General features: G+C 41.3%; 1 protein-coding gene across 1 annotated transcript in view; it reads left to right on the top strand.

Moving 5' to 3' along the window:
- Nucleotides 1–16,733, top strand: part of C2CD3 (C2 domain containing 3 centriole elongation regulator) — a 2,415,762-nt gene that overhangs the window by 1,111,065 nt on the left and 1,287,964 nt on the right. Inside the window, exon 18 of the mRNA XM_044072855.1 lies at nt 11,767–11,918. Within this exon, the coding sequence (XP_043928790.1) occupies nt 11,767–11,918 (152 nt within the window). The remainder of the gene's footprint in view (nt 1–11,766; nt 11,919–16,733) is intronic.

Genomic DNA, 16,733 nt, shown 5'->3' with positions numbered 1-16,733 from the left:
TGGACGCTTTGCTAGCTGAGTGGGGGAGGTCATCTCCACTCCTGAGCAGTTCATTGGAAGTAGTCCCTTAATAGAGAGGCTGCACACCAGTCCTCTGCAGCTGTATGTAGTCCTTCTGACTGAAGTTTTGGGAAAATACTCTGTGCTGAGCCTTTCCTGATCCAGTCTGGCTGCCACACCATTGTATGGAATCTAAAACAGGCATGGTGGCAGTTAGCCATACCCCCACTTTATGCAGTAAGGCAGTGAAAGTGTCTGGCTGTGGTGCCTGACAAGGGGCATCACCTTCGTAGCCCTCCACATCCTGTGTGAAGTGAGTGCTCTGGCAGACTCCCTGAGTGACTCTTCTAGTCCTTTCTTGGAACTGAGCATAGAAGAGTTCTGTCTGGCCACAATTTTCCTGAAATTGCACATCTTGTGAATCGATTTTTTTTCTAGCAAGGAGAAAGCAGTTTCTCCATGTTCTGATTGGTGTAGCAGAGCTAGGATGAGCTAGTGGTGAGTACATTGTCCATTCCGTGACAAGTGTGAGATTTCATGCACCCCCCCCCCCGAACTCAAGTTTAATTGCAAATCCAGAGTCGAAAAACCATAAGGATTCTTTGTGGCCAAGGAGAGTAGGTTCTGGCTGTTCTGTTCTTGGTCTTATATGAACTACTACTGCTACAAGCTGACAAAGATCCCATCACTGGGGTGACAGGTTGCTGTACCTTAATATGTGGCTGGTGCTATGTACCCCCTAATGCCACCAGATCAGCCATATGGGGTGTCAGACGTGACTGAATGTGTAAGAAACCTTCATGGCAGACATACTGTGCCAAGTGGAGTAGTTTTAGCTTCTGCGTTTGGACAGAGATATCCCATCCCTTTCTGTTTGATTGTATTGTAGTTGCTGTGATGATAGGAGGTACTGCCAGCCATGGCAGTGGATTTGTAGCATATGCCAGCACAGTTAGCTGGAATTTTGTATACAGTTGTATGTTCTTTGTATATCAAACTAATTTGTACAGAAGGACCAGTCACCCATATTGCTTTACTCTATTCAGTAAGTAAGAACAGTAAGTCTTTTAGTTAAGCAGGGATAGATGGTGAGATTAGCTAAATACTGTTTTTCTATAACTGTGTGAAACTTTCCATCGGTGTTATTTTTAATATTCCCTGTATCTGAAACTCTGGTGTTTATTGTAAATAGATATTTAGTATTTTTATTTTCTTTTAGTATTTATTATTAAATATATTTAAACTTTTCATTGTGGCTGGTCCTTTTTAGAAAATAATTAATTTTTGAGAGTATTTCCACATATTTATTTGGTGATAACTTTGGCCACTCCTGAAAGCCTTGCTGTTTGCTGCTCATAAAATTGTAAACCACCTCTTAAAATTTCCCTCACTTCATGCACTTCTCCAACCCTACCAGCCCTCCAGACCCCTTCGCTCCTGCAACAAAAATCTACTCCAAGTCATCAAACCCAACAACTTTGCAGGGGAAGCGCTATTCTTCTACTTCATATCCAAAATTTGGAACTCACTTCCCACTGCCATAACTACCCTCCCATTCAGCAGTCTCTTCAAAAATGCTCTTAAAGCACACCTAAAATCTCACTGGTTATGTCCTTGTCCCCTCTTTCTCCTGTACCACTAATTAGCTGCCAGCTCTACTTTTAGCTGTCAGCAGGTTATCAGTATTTCATATCCTTTAACTAGCAGTTGATTGCAGTACGATGTTTACTCTTTTCTCTATGTGAAAAATTAATACTACTAGGCAAATGTCTTGCACCTTATATTGTTATTATACTCTGACATATGTCATTACCTGTCAGACTGTGTCTTTGCTATAAATACAATGTTTTTTCCCCTCTGAAATGCTAGATTATACTCCTATATTATGTGAAATTTTGCTTGTCTGAATATATGGAGCCTTCCTTGTGATATTCTACTCTGACATATAGGTCATTTCTCTTGTTGAACTTTACTATAATTATACTGTTTCTTTTTTCATCTGATATGCTAGGTTGTACTCTTATATTATGTAAATCTAATATATCTGAATATATGGAGCTTTTCTTCCCGGGCCTCTGCTGAAAATGGGCATATACCCAGTCAGACTTTCCCGGTCAACAAATGTAAAATAAATAAATAAATAAAAATAAATTACCATTTGTATTAAAGTTAATTTCACTCAGTGTAATTGGGTACCCTTGTAAGAGCCTCAAAGTAGCTGGCAGGGGTTCTGGTGGCAGTGGTAACTACCTTATAGTCTGGGCAGAAGGGGGCACAGCAGGTGAATCTATGCCAACCTTTCCCATGTGTGTATGTGTAAGTAACTCCAGCTAAGGACTGAACTGTAAGCTGTGTTAGTGGGGAGTCTTATTGGGGGTCTGGACAGATATAGGGGAACCAGCCCATTGACTGAGTGTGCTCCGTGGGTGCTCTTAAGGGAACTTGTGCTTGATGCAGAGAGGTTTGCATCTGAAATACTAAGTGCAGCCCTTTGTATTCCAAGAGAACATCCCTCTCCAGTGTCAGTAGTGAAGATTCAGGCTCCTTGATTACTGGCCCAGAGTGGGTACGTCACAGATGCTTCTGACTTATTTCAAGTACTCAGTGATTTGGGAGTCAGTTGTTTGTTTATTTTAACTGTGGAGGCTGCCCACTAAAGTGTGCTAGCCTGTGTAACTAATTTATCACTGTCTCTGCATTTTCTGTGTATTTCTACAAAAAAAACAAAAAAAATAATCCTTGTTTTCCTGCTTTTCTCGACTAGTTTAGACCAGTATACAGGCATTGCTGTATTCTGGGCTGTGGTAGTTCCTGTGTTGTCCATTACCTTACTTGGATAGAAGGAAGTTTCTTTGCTCACCATTGGGAGTGGGGAGCCTTGAGCAGCCTACCTGTCCTTGGGGGAAGTGACCTCAGCACAAGAAGCTGTAGTAATTGGTTGTTTGGGACCATTCCTAGCTCTTTTGTAGTTCACTGCTTAAAATCCGCCTCTGGGCGTTTTTTTCTGGCTATACTGCTCAGACAAGCTCCACGTGGGTTTACAGAGTGGTCCTAGCAGCAAGGAACTCAAAAAAGCGACTACCTTCTGGATTTAAGTATATTTGCTTTTTTTCCACTGGAAATAGCTTCTGTTGCTTACTTGAAACTAGCCTGAACTATTCAGTTTCTGATTACTGCATTTATTTTTAAATCTGCACTTAAAGTTACATTTAGTCGAATTTAAATGAACGTTTGCTTGTTTGTTTGTTTGTTTGTTTAATTTAACTGTGGAGGCTGCCCACTAAAGTGTGCTAGCCTGTGTAACTAATTTATCACTGTCTCTGCATTTTCTGTGTATTTCTATAAAAAAAACAAAAAAATAATCCTTGTTTTCCCTCCTTTCTCGACTAGTTTAGACCAGTATACAGGCATTGCTGTATTCTGGGCTGTGGTGTAGTTCCTGTGTTGTCCATTACCTTATTGGATAGAAGGAAGTTTCTTTGCTCACCAGTGGGAGTGGTGAGCCTTGAGCAGCCTACCTGTCCTTGGGGGAAGTGACCTCAGCACAAGAAGCTGTAGTAATTGGTTGTTTGGGACCATTCCTAGCTCTTTTGTAGTTCACTGCTTAAAATCCGCCTTTGCGGCTTTCTTGTGATGTGCATAAACAAGGTTAAACTTGGTTAAACAAGGTTAAACTTTTTCTGGCTCCGCCAAGTCTGCTCTTCAATTTTTCCCTTAGAACTGTTTCTACTTGCAATCTAAACAGCCTATACTCTATCTGAAAAGCTCAGCACTTGCTCCTAAAGCATTTTTATACAGGTAAAGCACTCTTAAACGAAAGAAAGTACTTCATTCACCTAAATTCTGTTGAGTACACATCTCCCTATAGGTCCTTTCTGACTCATCTCCCTATAGGTCCTTTCTGACTCAGTTACACAGCAATCTTTTTCACTATTTCTAGCATGTCGAAGGGTCAGCTGCTGGCGTCCTCTCCTGTTCACCTGGTGAATCTGGGAATCTTGAGGCAATGTTACAGTTGCCTCATGTACACAGACAACCCTCTCCTCCTCCCAACAAATACAAATATATGCGAGAGAGATGCAACTATATAGCCAAACTGGAGGCTGAGCTCTCTCAATTCAGTACTGGTAAGACCAGTCAGGAGGAGAAGGTAACCACGCACACCACAAACCCAGTCTCACATAGAACTATCACAACAGCAAACCAAACACATAAACACACAAAAACATACTCGGAGGCGCTGATTAAAAATCTACCAAAACAACAGAGGCCTCCAAAGCAGACACCCAAGCAACCACTACCTCAAGCCATAGCACATGCAACACATAGTTCACAAAGTCAGTGTGCTAAACAGTCACAGCCCTTAAGGCCAAACAACATGCCAGACACACTTGTAATAGGTGACTCCATAGTCAGACACACCGACGTCCCGCTCACCAGACTGAACAAGGAAAAGGTCACAGTAAGCTGCCTATCGGGAGCTAGAATCCGCCACATAACATACGCACTCAGGTCACTCCACAGCAAGTACAAATATGACTCAGTCATTGTACATGCCGGTGTGAACGACCTGAGACGTACCTCCCTGGACTACATGAAAAGAGACATAGAGGAGCTCTCTGATAATGTAGCCCAGGCCGGTATGACCCTGACCCTGAGCAGCATCTTACCCTCACCAAGAATGATGCCACAGTACAAAGACAAAATGATCAGTTTTAACAATTGGCTTAATTACTGGTGTCATTCTAAGGGGATCCAATGTCTGTCTGCTTGGGATGACATGCTTGACAAGCCACGCTGCTTCGCAAGGGATGGCTTGCACCTGTCACCCCTGGGCTTCCGGATATTGGCCAAGGCTCTTGCCACCCCATAGTGCCTTTTTAGGCAAGGCTCAAATGACAAACCTACCTCCCTAGAAAACACAAGTGGAAAAAAACTAAGGGTAATGCTGCTCAATGCCAGAAGTCTAAACCTCAAGATGCACGCCCTCGAAGCCCTCCTCAGTATGGAGAACATTGATGTCTGTGCAGTGACTGAAACCTGGTTCAAGGCTCCTGAGAGCACCCCAGCACTATCAGGTTTTACCTCATATCATGCTTTCCGGCCCCAAAACTTGGACCGAACCACAAAAGGAGGGGGAGTATCCATTTTTATCAAAGATACCCACACCTCCAGGTTAGTGGCAATGCACGAAGCATCGGAGACTATCCAGGTGCAGCTAACCATAGGCAAATCTGCCTTACAGTTTGTAGCATGCTATAGACCACCCTCTCAAACTCAGGAACCCCACACAGCCTTCCTGAAGACACTGGAGAGTATGAATGTCTCTCCAAATACCATCATTTTGGGAGACTTCAACTACCCAAGCATAGACTGGGAACATTACTCAAGCCCCAACACCCTAGCCCAAAGGTTCCTAGAATTCATAAACTCAAATGCAATGGAACAACTAGTCACCATTCCCACAAGAGGAGACAATATATTAGACCTGATCATCACAAACATGGGGACAAAATGCTCCACACCGGAAGTATATCCCTCTTTGGTAATATCAGACCATAAATTAATCACACTGGAAATCCACATCCCGCCCCCACCCCCTGCACAAAAGACCACAGTGAAGAACTTCTCAAAAGCAAACTTCACACTTCTTAAGACTGAAGTGGTATCCTTCAAGGCCCCTGGGCCAGTGGAAACCACACCCCACACTGCTGAATCCTTTGCAAATGCCTTCTATGGGCACCTTCAAGAATGCATGGATCATGCAATCCCAAATAAAACCAAGACCCATTCCCCCAAAGGCAGGCGCCCGGTCTGGTGGACCCCAGCCATAAACAAACTTTACAACAGGAGGAGGAAGCTACTACATGACAGAGCAAAATCCCTAAAGGGGAAGGCATCTCTGATCAGTACTAGCCAAAAACTACGATCACTCATAAAATCATCCAAGGCCAACTTTGAGAGAAAAATTGCAAAAGACACAAAAGACAATCACAAGGCCTTCTTTAGCTCTGTTAGAAACCTAGGTGGAAACTCCCAGATATGCTCAGTTAGTCCAAAATGACACAAAATACACTGAACCCACTGACATTGCCAACATTCTGGCAGACAGGTTCAGTGCAAATTTCTCCTCCCCCTCCCCCCCAAAAGGAGAAAGAACTATCCCAGCAGAGTGTAGCCTCCCTAACATCTCAGATGCCCAGGTGAGAGCCGCCCTCTCTAAAGCTAAAAACACAGCATCAATGGGACCGGATGGTGTCCCGGGCTGTGTGCTACATGAACTCCAAGAGGAACTAAACCCACACATAAGGCTGCTGTTTAATCTTAGCCTTACTACAGGATACATACCCAAAGAGTGGCATACGGCAACAGTGGTCCCACTTCACAAAGGCGGTGCCTCTACGGACCCTGGAAATTACCGCCCCATAAGCTTGACGAGCCTGGTCTGCAAAGCTATGGAGAGGATCATTATGGAACTCATAAACAAAGACATTGGGGACCTACAGACATTGGATCCTACTCAATTTGGCTTTGTCAAGGGCAGATCTTGCCTTTTGAACTTGGTCGACTTTTTTGAAACCGTCACTAAGGCCATTGATGAGGGTAAAGCAGTTCACACAGCCTACCTTGACCTTGCAAAAGCCTTTGACACAATACCCCACTCGGGCATCATAGACAAACTCACCAGCATAAATATAAACCCATATGTCACAAGATGGGTTGCAAACTGGCTCAAGGACAGAACCCACAGGGTCAGAGTTGCTGGAGCTATGTCAGACTCTAAGCCAGTCACAAGCGGTGTCCCACAGGGCTCAGTCCTGGGACCCCTCTTGTTCGGCATTTGTTTTTCCAAAGTACAGGCAAACATAGGAGGATTGTGGCTGACAAAGTTCGCAGATGACTGCAAACTGGGCGCCATAATTGATACTCCAGCGGACACAAACATCCTTCAGAGAGGCCTCATAGAAACGGATAATTGGTGCCAGAGCCGTGGCCTTAAGCTGAACGCCAAAAAATGTATAGTCATACCCTTTGGGAAAAACAAGGTACCGACAAATTACCACATAGGCGGTAATCCATTAAGTACGGAAGAGGTAATCAGGGAACTAGGGACCCAGGTTGACAGTAACCTCTCATTTGACACTCACATTGCCAAAGTGGTTAGGAAGACCTTCTATATTGCCCACCTTATCATGAAGGGTTTCACATCTAGATCAAGAGAGGTCATTGTGCCCCTGTACTCTTCTCTTATCAGGCCTTTGATTGAGTACAATGCCCCATTTGGGATGTACCTCACCTGACACCTGCAGCAGTTGGAAAGACCCCAAAAGTTCCTCACCAAGAGGATAAAGGGTCTTAAACATATGTCATATGCTGCCCGACTGAAAAAACTCTAGCTCTATTCAGTCGCATACCGCATATTCAGATGTGATCTGTGCCTGACGTACAAGGCCATGTCCAATCCGGAATTAATGGACATGCTCCACCTCAGAAAATCCAAATCCATCAGAGCCACGAGAACAAGTGACTTAAACCTCAATACAGAAATAAATAGGACATGCTGGAGGGACAGATTCATAACCCAGAGGCTCCCTACACTCTGGAACAGAATCCCAGTCCATGTTAGGCAGAGCCCCTCACTGACTATATTCAAGAGAAATCTTGACGAGTGGATGGGAGATCGTAGGTTTACCCCGGGGGTCATCTCTGTGTCACTACTAGACAGAGGCATAGTAAACTAAACCCTAAAAGGGCGTAGTATTCTCATCCTAAGGGGTGGTGTAAGCCACATACACTCTGGCTAGGCTTGTAAATGCCTTAGGGCAGATAGCCTAGTACGAACCTATAGTACACATCCAATAATTCTGCCCATTACGACCTTGTGGAGAGCTGGACTGTGCTCAGCACTCACTGGTCAAGGCAGTTCCTTAAGAGGTTTTTTCAAGTCAGTGTTCCTGTGAAGATCTCTTGTCTATTTTGGTATCTCATTCAAGCTTAGCAGTTCAGTAACTTTGAAGTTCATCTCTTGGAAAATACTTTCTGTCGCATCTGTCAGCTCTGCTTGTAAGATCTAGGAGCTTCAGATGCTTCTCTGCTGTAACTGTATCTGGTGTTTTGCAAACAGTGGTCATCCTTGAAAAGCAGTTCACATTTCCTTCCTAAAGTGATGCTAGGATTCTGCTAAAAGCAGTTAATCCATATTCTTTTTTTTGGGGGGGGGGGGTTGGCAGAAACTAGAGGATAATGATTGATTTTCCATTCCTTTGGCTTATTTTTTTTTCTATAAAAGGACAAATTGAAAAGAAATGTCCAAGGACCAGAGATCCCTTTGTTTAAGATGGGTCCCTGTTTTTCATCGGATACATACCAGTGGCCTTTTCAACATGACCAGAGGCAACATGGTTTGCATGTTCTCTAAAAAGCCAAGTGTACGTTTTGGAGCTACATGTGATTACGCCATCGGTTTTGGGTCTGTCACTAAAAAATGTATATTTTCATACTATTTAACAAATAAATTAACAAATTTTCAGTCATCTTTGTTAAGAAAGAAGGGCTGCTTTTTACTCTTTAGCAGTCTGACATGCCTTTAAGAAATTTCATTATCCCTTGTTTTATGTGCTGGTTGGAATTCCACATTTTTGACATGCTAAAAACTATTACATGGTTCTTTCAGTTTCGTGCCGTCAGTAAATCTACAGATCTGCCATTGCTTTGAAGGATGCCCAGGTCATTGATAACCCTGATTAAAATACTATATCTTGTAAAAAGCCACTGACTCTTAATTTAAGTGAAGTGCTGTTTCATTTGAGACCCTGGTAATAACCTTTCACCCACCTCAGTTTGAGTTCATCATATATTGGCTAATCTTAACTACGTGTGTGATACAGTCACTGGAGTTAATGCATTTGTTATCTAATTTTAATTTGTATTAGAATAACTTTAATCTAGCCAGCTCAGAATCAGATAAACTTTCTGTGGTGGTGTTCATCTTTAAACCCTTTCAGGTATGGAATCTTATTTCTTTTCTGGAATCTGAATGTCATGATTAAAAACCTGCAACCTCTTTCTAGTGGAAGAAGCCTTTGTGAAAATAATATCTTTAACACAGCATTTTATGACTTTACTTACAAGTCAAACCATAGATTTGTGAAGTAGCTTCTCTAACTTGCATCAGATAATTGACTTGTCGTATTGTACAAAGTTGTGGAGAAAAAGAGAGAGGCGGGATGCATTGCTTAGATGAGTCGAGATATCAGACATTACGGTGAGAGGAATAAATACTTTGCAAAGGTTCTCATCTCATTTGTTTTGTGAAAATAAAAGGGTAGCAGATGCACACATGAGGGTTCACAGACTGTTGTGAGCGTTTTAAAGGTTCATAGACTGTTGTATTTCAAAGGTTTATAGTTTGTTGAGTTAAGGGTTTGTAGACTGTTGATTTTTTTAAGGTTTCATAGACTGTTGTGAGTTTTATAAGGGTTTATAGACTGTTGTGAGCATTATAAGGGTTCATAGATTGAGTTTTTAAGGGTTCATAGACTATTGTGAGTTTTGTAAGGGTTCATAGAATGCCGATTTTTGTAAGGGTTCATAGACTGTAGAATTTTTTAAGGGTTCATACTGTTGTAAGTTTTATAAAGGTCCATAGACTGTTGTGAGCATTTTAAGGGTTCATAGATTGAGTTTTTAAGGGTTCATAGACTATTGTGAGTTTTGTAAGGGTTCATAGACTGTTGTGAGTTTTGTAAGGGTTCATAGAATGTCGAATTTTTTAAGGGTTCATAGGTTGTTGAGTTTTTAAGAGTTAATAGATTGAGTTTTTTGCACACATGCTTCAAAAGCAGGATAAGTGCTTGTCTGTGGTGTTTAAGGCTCACTCCTGAAAAGCTGCAGCTGCATGAGTGGCTTTCTGAAGGATAGCTGTCTGTCTGCAGTCTAGCTTGCAGTCTTTATCTTCACAAATAGAACAAGTTGGACATGTTTCTCTCAGTATGATTTTCTTTGGAGGGCTGTGGTAAAAAGGTGTTTTGCTTTATGCTTTGTTCTCTTTTTCTCTATCTTGTTTGTTTTGTGCATTTTTTTTAATCCCCCCCCCAGCATCATTCTTCAGCACTGTCCAGTGCCCCACATCTGCCAGTCGGTATACCAACCACCTTACTTACCTGTTTGGACTTTCTCCGTAGGGCTGAGGCCAAAGCAGAACTTAAAGGTGGCCTGAGGTTTTGGCCAGCTACTAATGCAGTGAGAGAGTGTTTTTGTTTATGATATTCCCATTCCTTTGCACCCTCCCTTGCATTTGCAAACCCTGTCTGAGGGCTATTGCCCTCATTGGTTCATAGGTGTATACTAGGCTAAAGACCGCTGGGGTCTTGATAAGCCTAGCAGGCATTCAGAGGTTAGTACTAGGTCATTTTAAGCCTAGCCATCTTCCCTTTCAAAAGTGAGAATCAAACTCTGTACCTTGTGTCCGAGGTAAAAACCTTAACATTTGTGCTAACCCCCCCCTTCAAGAAATACATTGAAACTTCCCTGACGGAGAATCAAACCCTGGCCATGGCAGTGCAAGTGCTGAATCCTACCCGTTAGACAAACAAGGACTCCCCCAGAAGATTTAAACCCTGCACTTTTGCCAGAGGAAGCAGCTGATTAACAGGTTGGAGTGTTGGTCCTCTGTGCAAACTGACCGACCTCAAAGAGCATCATAAGCAATCGCCCTGCCTGTCAGTGTCTCAGACACCTGAGATACTGATTCAACCCAGGCCGCCTGGGCTATAGTTAGGGCTTTATCCCTTCATGCTATGGCACAATTGGTTTGTCTTGTGATTATTGTCATCCTCAATTAAGACTCTTTCTCTGAATTTTGATCTGCTATAAGAGAAACTGCCATAAAATGCAAAATGTATATGAAGTGATGTATGTAATGCTGTCCTGTTGAATGTGTGACTTGCAGGAGATTGTTGGAATTTCTTCTCCACCAGCCTCCCGCTGCATTTCAGGATCTTAATGTTCTGAATAATAATCACACTCACCCTTCAAAAAGGATAACCTCATTTCTGCCAGTTGTGGACTTGGATAAGGTGGTGAGAAAATTGTGGAACACCTGCAGACTGTTTTATGCACAGTTATAGTACCTTGGCTTAATCGGTGCTCACTACAAGTAGATATGAATGATATTTCATCCAGTAAGAATGCCTCTGGCAAAAACAAGTTTCCGGAACTTGGATATTTTACAGGAAACATTCATGAAGGTGAACTGCTATGGTGAATATTTTGCATAACTTTGTGTGTGTGGCACATGTAATACTTCCTCTCAGCCATTAGTCATCTTGTCGGTGACATACTCTGCCTGTTGCATGTCCCTTCACAGTAGTACTCACTGATCTGGCTAAGCACTCGCAGTAGTGTAACCAAGTACGTCTTAAAGATAATATCCTTTTTTGACATATCAGCATCATATGACCTACTAATATTCCATTTCCTATTGACTGACACAGAACATTGTCATTCTGTTCAGCTTACTAATTACAATTACTTTTTCATCCCAGAGCACAGTTTAAGTACCCTTCCTTAGCTGTAGTTGTTTCTTTTTGTTAATATAATTAAGTTTGTACTCCTATTGCTAGATGCACAGCCATGACTGTTCTTTTGCCATCGGATTATTTTATTTGCATCCCTGAGGCTCACTGGCTACATCATGTTTTGTAATTATAAACCATTTTTATTGCAGTTTTCCTAAAGTATTTTTTCATGGCTCCTTGCTTTCAGATGAGCCCTGTTTCACTGACTCCAAGGCTTTTGGAACGGATGAGGAACAACGTAATGGTTATTGAAGTGTGGACCAAGGTGGCCAGCCCAGGACTAGACAGACTACTGGGGCTGGTGAAGCTTCCTCTGCACCAGTTCTTTGTGTCATTCAGGTACTGTTGGTTATAGTGCATTCAGTGTGCTTCTCTCTTTATTTTCATGTAAATTGTATTACGTGCTCCTTCTGTGTCCGTACCTGTTCTCAAAATGGGGTGCGTGTGTGTACGTGCGTGTGTGTGTATGCATGCATTCATGCATGTCTCTGTAAATATTTAATATAGATTTGTGCTTCATCAGGAAACCTTGTACTGCTTCTGGCCTTTGACATGGCTTAAATAAGCCATAGATCATAAATTACACTAAAGAACCCTTCTTTGGAGGGGAGTCAGACACTGAGATCCTAGAGCCTGTATTTGTAGATGGGGAGGCAGTACCCTGTACATTAAGAAAGGGTGACCTTCAGGAAACCATAGTTAAGAAACTTGTACCCAGTCTATCTATGCCAGCTAATGTTTAAAAGGGTAATGATGACACTTTGAGTACAGCAAGGGAAATATAGCGAGGAACAAGTATTCCTACTTCTTACCCACAGATGGAATTACAAAATGATTTGTTACATTATATATTAGACAGAGAGGTCATAATGTACCAGTTACTGGTGCCTAACCCTTTTAGATATCTGCAAGGAGATTAGTATGTTGCCATGTGCTAAGGGGGCATCTGGGGAAGGGAAAATAATAAAGCATTGATCCTAGCAAGGTTAAAAGGTTAAACTGCCCAAAATAAAGAAAGCAATTGGGAACTTCTGTCCTGAATACTTTGAGTGCTATAAACACCACCTCACCCAGGCTTTAAAAAGCCTTTGATTGCATTGCTTATCTCCGAATTGCCAGTTAGATGCATTGCATTGGTGTCTAAGAACTAAGCCAGCACAGGATTAGAAAAAGGTTTTACCACTAAGGATGACCGCAGTTATAGGTATAGGAAGGAGGCAGGAGTGGTTTAGAGTTTATGGAGGAAATTAACAAAGAAACCAAGGTTTTGTAACTACTAACTAGGGAGAGAACGATGACAGAGTGAGATGAGGCTAAGAAAATGTTTGGACTGCAGGCTAGAGATTATCTTCTGTACTAGGGATTTGTAACAGAGTGCAGGCAAAGAGAAAGAGATAAGGAAATTCCCCCTGCGAGATCAACCAGAGGATCAGAGGAGGTTAGAAAAGAGAACGGGAAGGCCAATCAGAGGAGGTTAGAAAAGAGAACGGGAAGGCCAACCAGAGGATCAGAGGAGGTTAGAAAAGAGAACGGGAAGGCCAATCAGAGGATCAGAGGAGGTTAGAAAAGAGAACGGAAAGGCCAATCAGAGGATCAGAGGAGGTTAGAAAAGACGGGAAGGCCAACCAGAGGATCAGAGGTGGTTAGAAAAGAGAACGGGAAGGCCAACCAGAGGATCAGAGGAGGTTAGAAAAGAGAACGGGAAGGCCAATCAGAGGATCAGAGGAGGTTAGAAAAGAGAACGGGAAGGCCAATCAGAGGAGGTTAGAAAAGAGAACGGAAAGGCCAATCAGAGGAGGTTAGAAAAGAGAACGGAAAGGCCAATCAGAGGATCAGAGGAGGTTAGAAAAGAGAACGGGAAGGCCAATCAGAGGAGGTTAGAAAAGAGAACGGGAAGGCAGTTTACAAAAAAACAATTGACAGATGTCTGTAAGGTTCCCAGGTAAGAGACAAATTCAAGAAGGTTTAGGATTTTTTTGCAAGGAAGTATTTTCTCAGATATTTTTATACCACAAGTAGATTTAGAGTTTTTTTTTTCTTCAGATAGACAGCAAATATTGGCGATGTGAAGACTGTGACAAAATGTCATTGGGAACATGTTTTGGGAATATAACGAGTTGGTAAATTTTAAAAATTTCCTACAAAATACTTTGAAATATTGGAAGAACAAATGGCTGCAACTGGGTATAGGATCTGAATTGCAAAGACTTTGTAAGGCCTTATTAAGTTTAATGATATTAGTAGTAAAAAAAAAAAAAAAGTTTCTAGAAAATCAAAATCTAAGCCACCTCTAACTGAAATATTGTGAATTGTAAAAGAGAAAAGTGAACTAGAGCTGGTTTCTTCAGAAAAGGGAAGGAGCAATTTTCTTAGAAATAAATGGAATTTATGGGAACAATACATGCAGAACACATTCAGGAATCTGTGTGAGGTTTAAGTAAAGGCAGGAACTGAACCATTTAGGGTGAATGCAAATTGTTAGAAATGCTGTATGTATATTGCATAACAATAGCAGTGGAAAATATTACTAAAGCTTGTTTTCTTTTCTACTAATGTATGCATCCTCATAAAATGTAATGATTTAATAAAGATGTTTTAAAAGAAAAATGTGGACCCCCTTGCATGGTAAAGTGAATGGCAAACTGTCTTAAAGGTAGACCCATGAAGTCAGTGTGGCAAATGCCACCTCAGAAAGTAAGATGGCACCTAGTGGTGTACCTCACGGCCCAGTGTTGGGACCCCTCCTTTTAGGTATATACTTTTCTAATCTCCAAACCGTAAAGCCAGCCTCGTGGCTATTTAAGTTTACTAATGACTGTTCTCTGGGTGTTATTGTTTGATCCCCTGGACATTTTTATTTTATTTAATGTACATTTTGGTTACAGGGGTAGAGCACTGGTCATAGCCTGACCATTTGCATGTTCAGCCTGGGACCTCACAAACCAACAGTGTAGTGAGAAAGGGCCAACATTAAATGCAAAAGTGCAGGATTGTTGCGTTTGTTAAATAGCAGCTATCTTCTTGTGGTAACAGCTGTAAGTGTAGGGCTATTCATAAGGTCCAGGGTTTCAACACATACAACTAGCAGCATAGCCAGTAACCCACTACAGATAGACATGGTTCTCATGAATCGTCTCTCTTTTGACCTCCATAGTCAGGAAAGTCTTTTTTTATTTCTCCAAGTCTTTTGGGTTTCCAGTACCATGACTGGAATGGACCCCATTCCTAAATCAGAGTACGATTAAAGTTCATGAAATTAGTATGATTTCACTCTTTGATGTTAGCCAAAAGTGCTCTTCGGAGTACCCGCAATGACTCCTTCTGCAATTCATACAGTGTTACATGAATTGGTAGCATATCTAAATATGATTGTAAATTCTTTTTTATAAGACCAGTTGCTCCTTCTACTGTTGGAACTGTCTGGGTATCTTTCTTCCACATGGCTCTCGTTTCTGCCTGCAGATCATGGTATTTTATGACTTTGTGTGTCTCTGTACGCAAGACACTATAGTCAGTAGGTGTGGCAATTTCAATGATCAAAGCTACTTTTGCCTTCTTTTCTTGGATCACTATGTCCGGTTTTCTAGCATCTATCTTTTGGACTGTTGGTATTGGGTGATCCCATGTGATGTAAACTTCCTCATTTTCTATGATTCTCTGTGGCTCATGTTTCCAGTGTTTTTCAGCCACTTCGATACCATAATGTTTGCACAATCTCCAGTGTAACAATCTCTCCACATTATTATGCCTTTCAGTATACAGTCCCTCTGCCATTACAGCATTGCAACCAGCAATAAGTTGTGTAACTGTTTCCAACTCAGTTCCACAAAACCTACATATGTCTGTTTCTTCCACATGTTCAATGGACTTAGTAAACCAGCGTGTACACAGCCCACTATCTTGGGCTGCCAATATTAACCTTTCATTTCTTGATGTAAATTCACCTCTCCTTAACCATTCCTGCATTCATTCTTGATCAACATGAGGCTCTTCCAGAAGTTTTTTATGCTTGCAACTATATTTATGTTTCTTCACATTTCTTGCCTTCTCATCTGATCCTTCACCTTGTATTCTTTCTTTTCTTTTTTAGCACATTCATTTGCTGCCTGGTTTTTATCCACTTCTGGTTTGACTTCCATTCCTGCTTGACATCGATATGCTTCTGCTAAGTTAAGCAGAGATGTCATCTTAGATTTATTCTCCTAATGTTTCAAAACTTTCACCACATTTGGATCTTGTGAGGTCAATAGATATGTGTGGAGTCCCACGATTGCAGATCTATACATGTAATCAATTTCAAGGAGGCCCATCCCTCCTTCAGAACGGGGGATATATGATCTTGGTATACACTAATTTTTATAAATCATTTGGTGAGCATGAAGCATCCTTCTTGTTTTGATATCCAATCTCTCCAACACTTTTTGGGGCCAGTCAGTCACTCCAAAACTGTAAGTTAGGACAGGAAGAGCAAATTGATTTATAGCTTGGATTTTGTTCCTAGGTGTCAATGCTGTTTTCAGGATTAATTTAAGTCTTCTAAAATACTCCTTACTAAGCCTTATTCGCAGTTGTTCATGCTTTATTGCTGATCCTTCATCAATTCCCAAGTATTTATACACCCCCTCTTGCTCAAGTTCTTTTATATCACATTCTTGTTTTAAACTGATGTTTTTCTGGTGCTGTCATTTTTCTTTTTTAAAGGTTGCTTTTGCACATTTATCAAGACCAAATGACATTCCAATATCATCTGAAAAAGTTTTGACAGCCTACAGTTGTGCTTTCAGTTCCTCATCTGATGAACTATACAATTTTAAATCATCAACAAAGAGAAGATGAGAAGTCATTAGACTTTATTGTTTTCTCTCTTTTACTTCTTCTATCCATTTAGCATCTTTATGTTCCACAGGATCTTCATAGATAATTCTCCAAAATGTATCTATTTCCCTTTTTTGGGGGGTCTATTTATTCCTTTTACCTTATTTCCCAGTTCTCTATAAAACTTTTTTGGGTAATCAATAATTTGTTTGTTTTGTGTTTTTCCCTTATATTTATCTTCGTATCTTCTAAGTCTTTCCACCTGTTTTGTAATTTTTAGTTTATCCCCAATAGTGCATGATAGATCCTGGTCTGTTCTAATACTGTGCATTGCTTTTA

The sequence above is a fragment of the Protopterus annectens genome, chromosome 5.part1 (genome assembly GCF_019279795.1).
Source record: "Protopterus annectens isolate FY-2018-M chromosome 5.part1, PAN1.0, whole genome shotgun sequence".
Lineage (NCBI taxonomy): Eukaryota > Metazoa > Chordata > Ceratodontiformes > Protopteridae > Protopterus > Protopterus annectens.
This window is presented reverse-complemented; position numbering and strand designations above follow the sequence as displayed.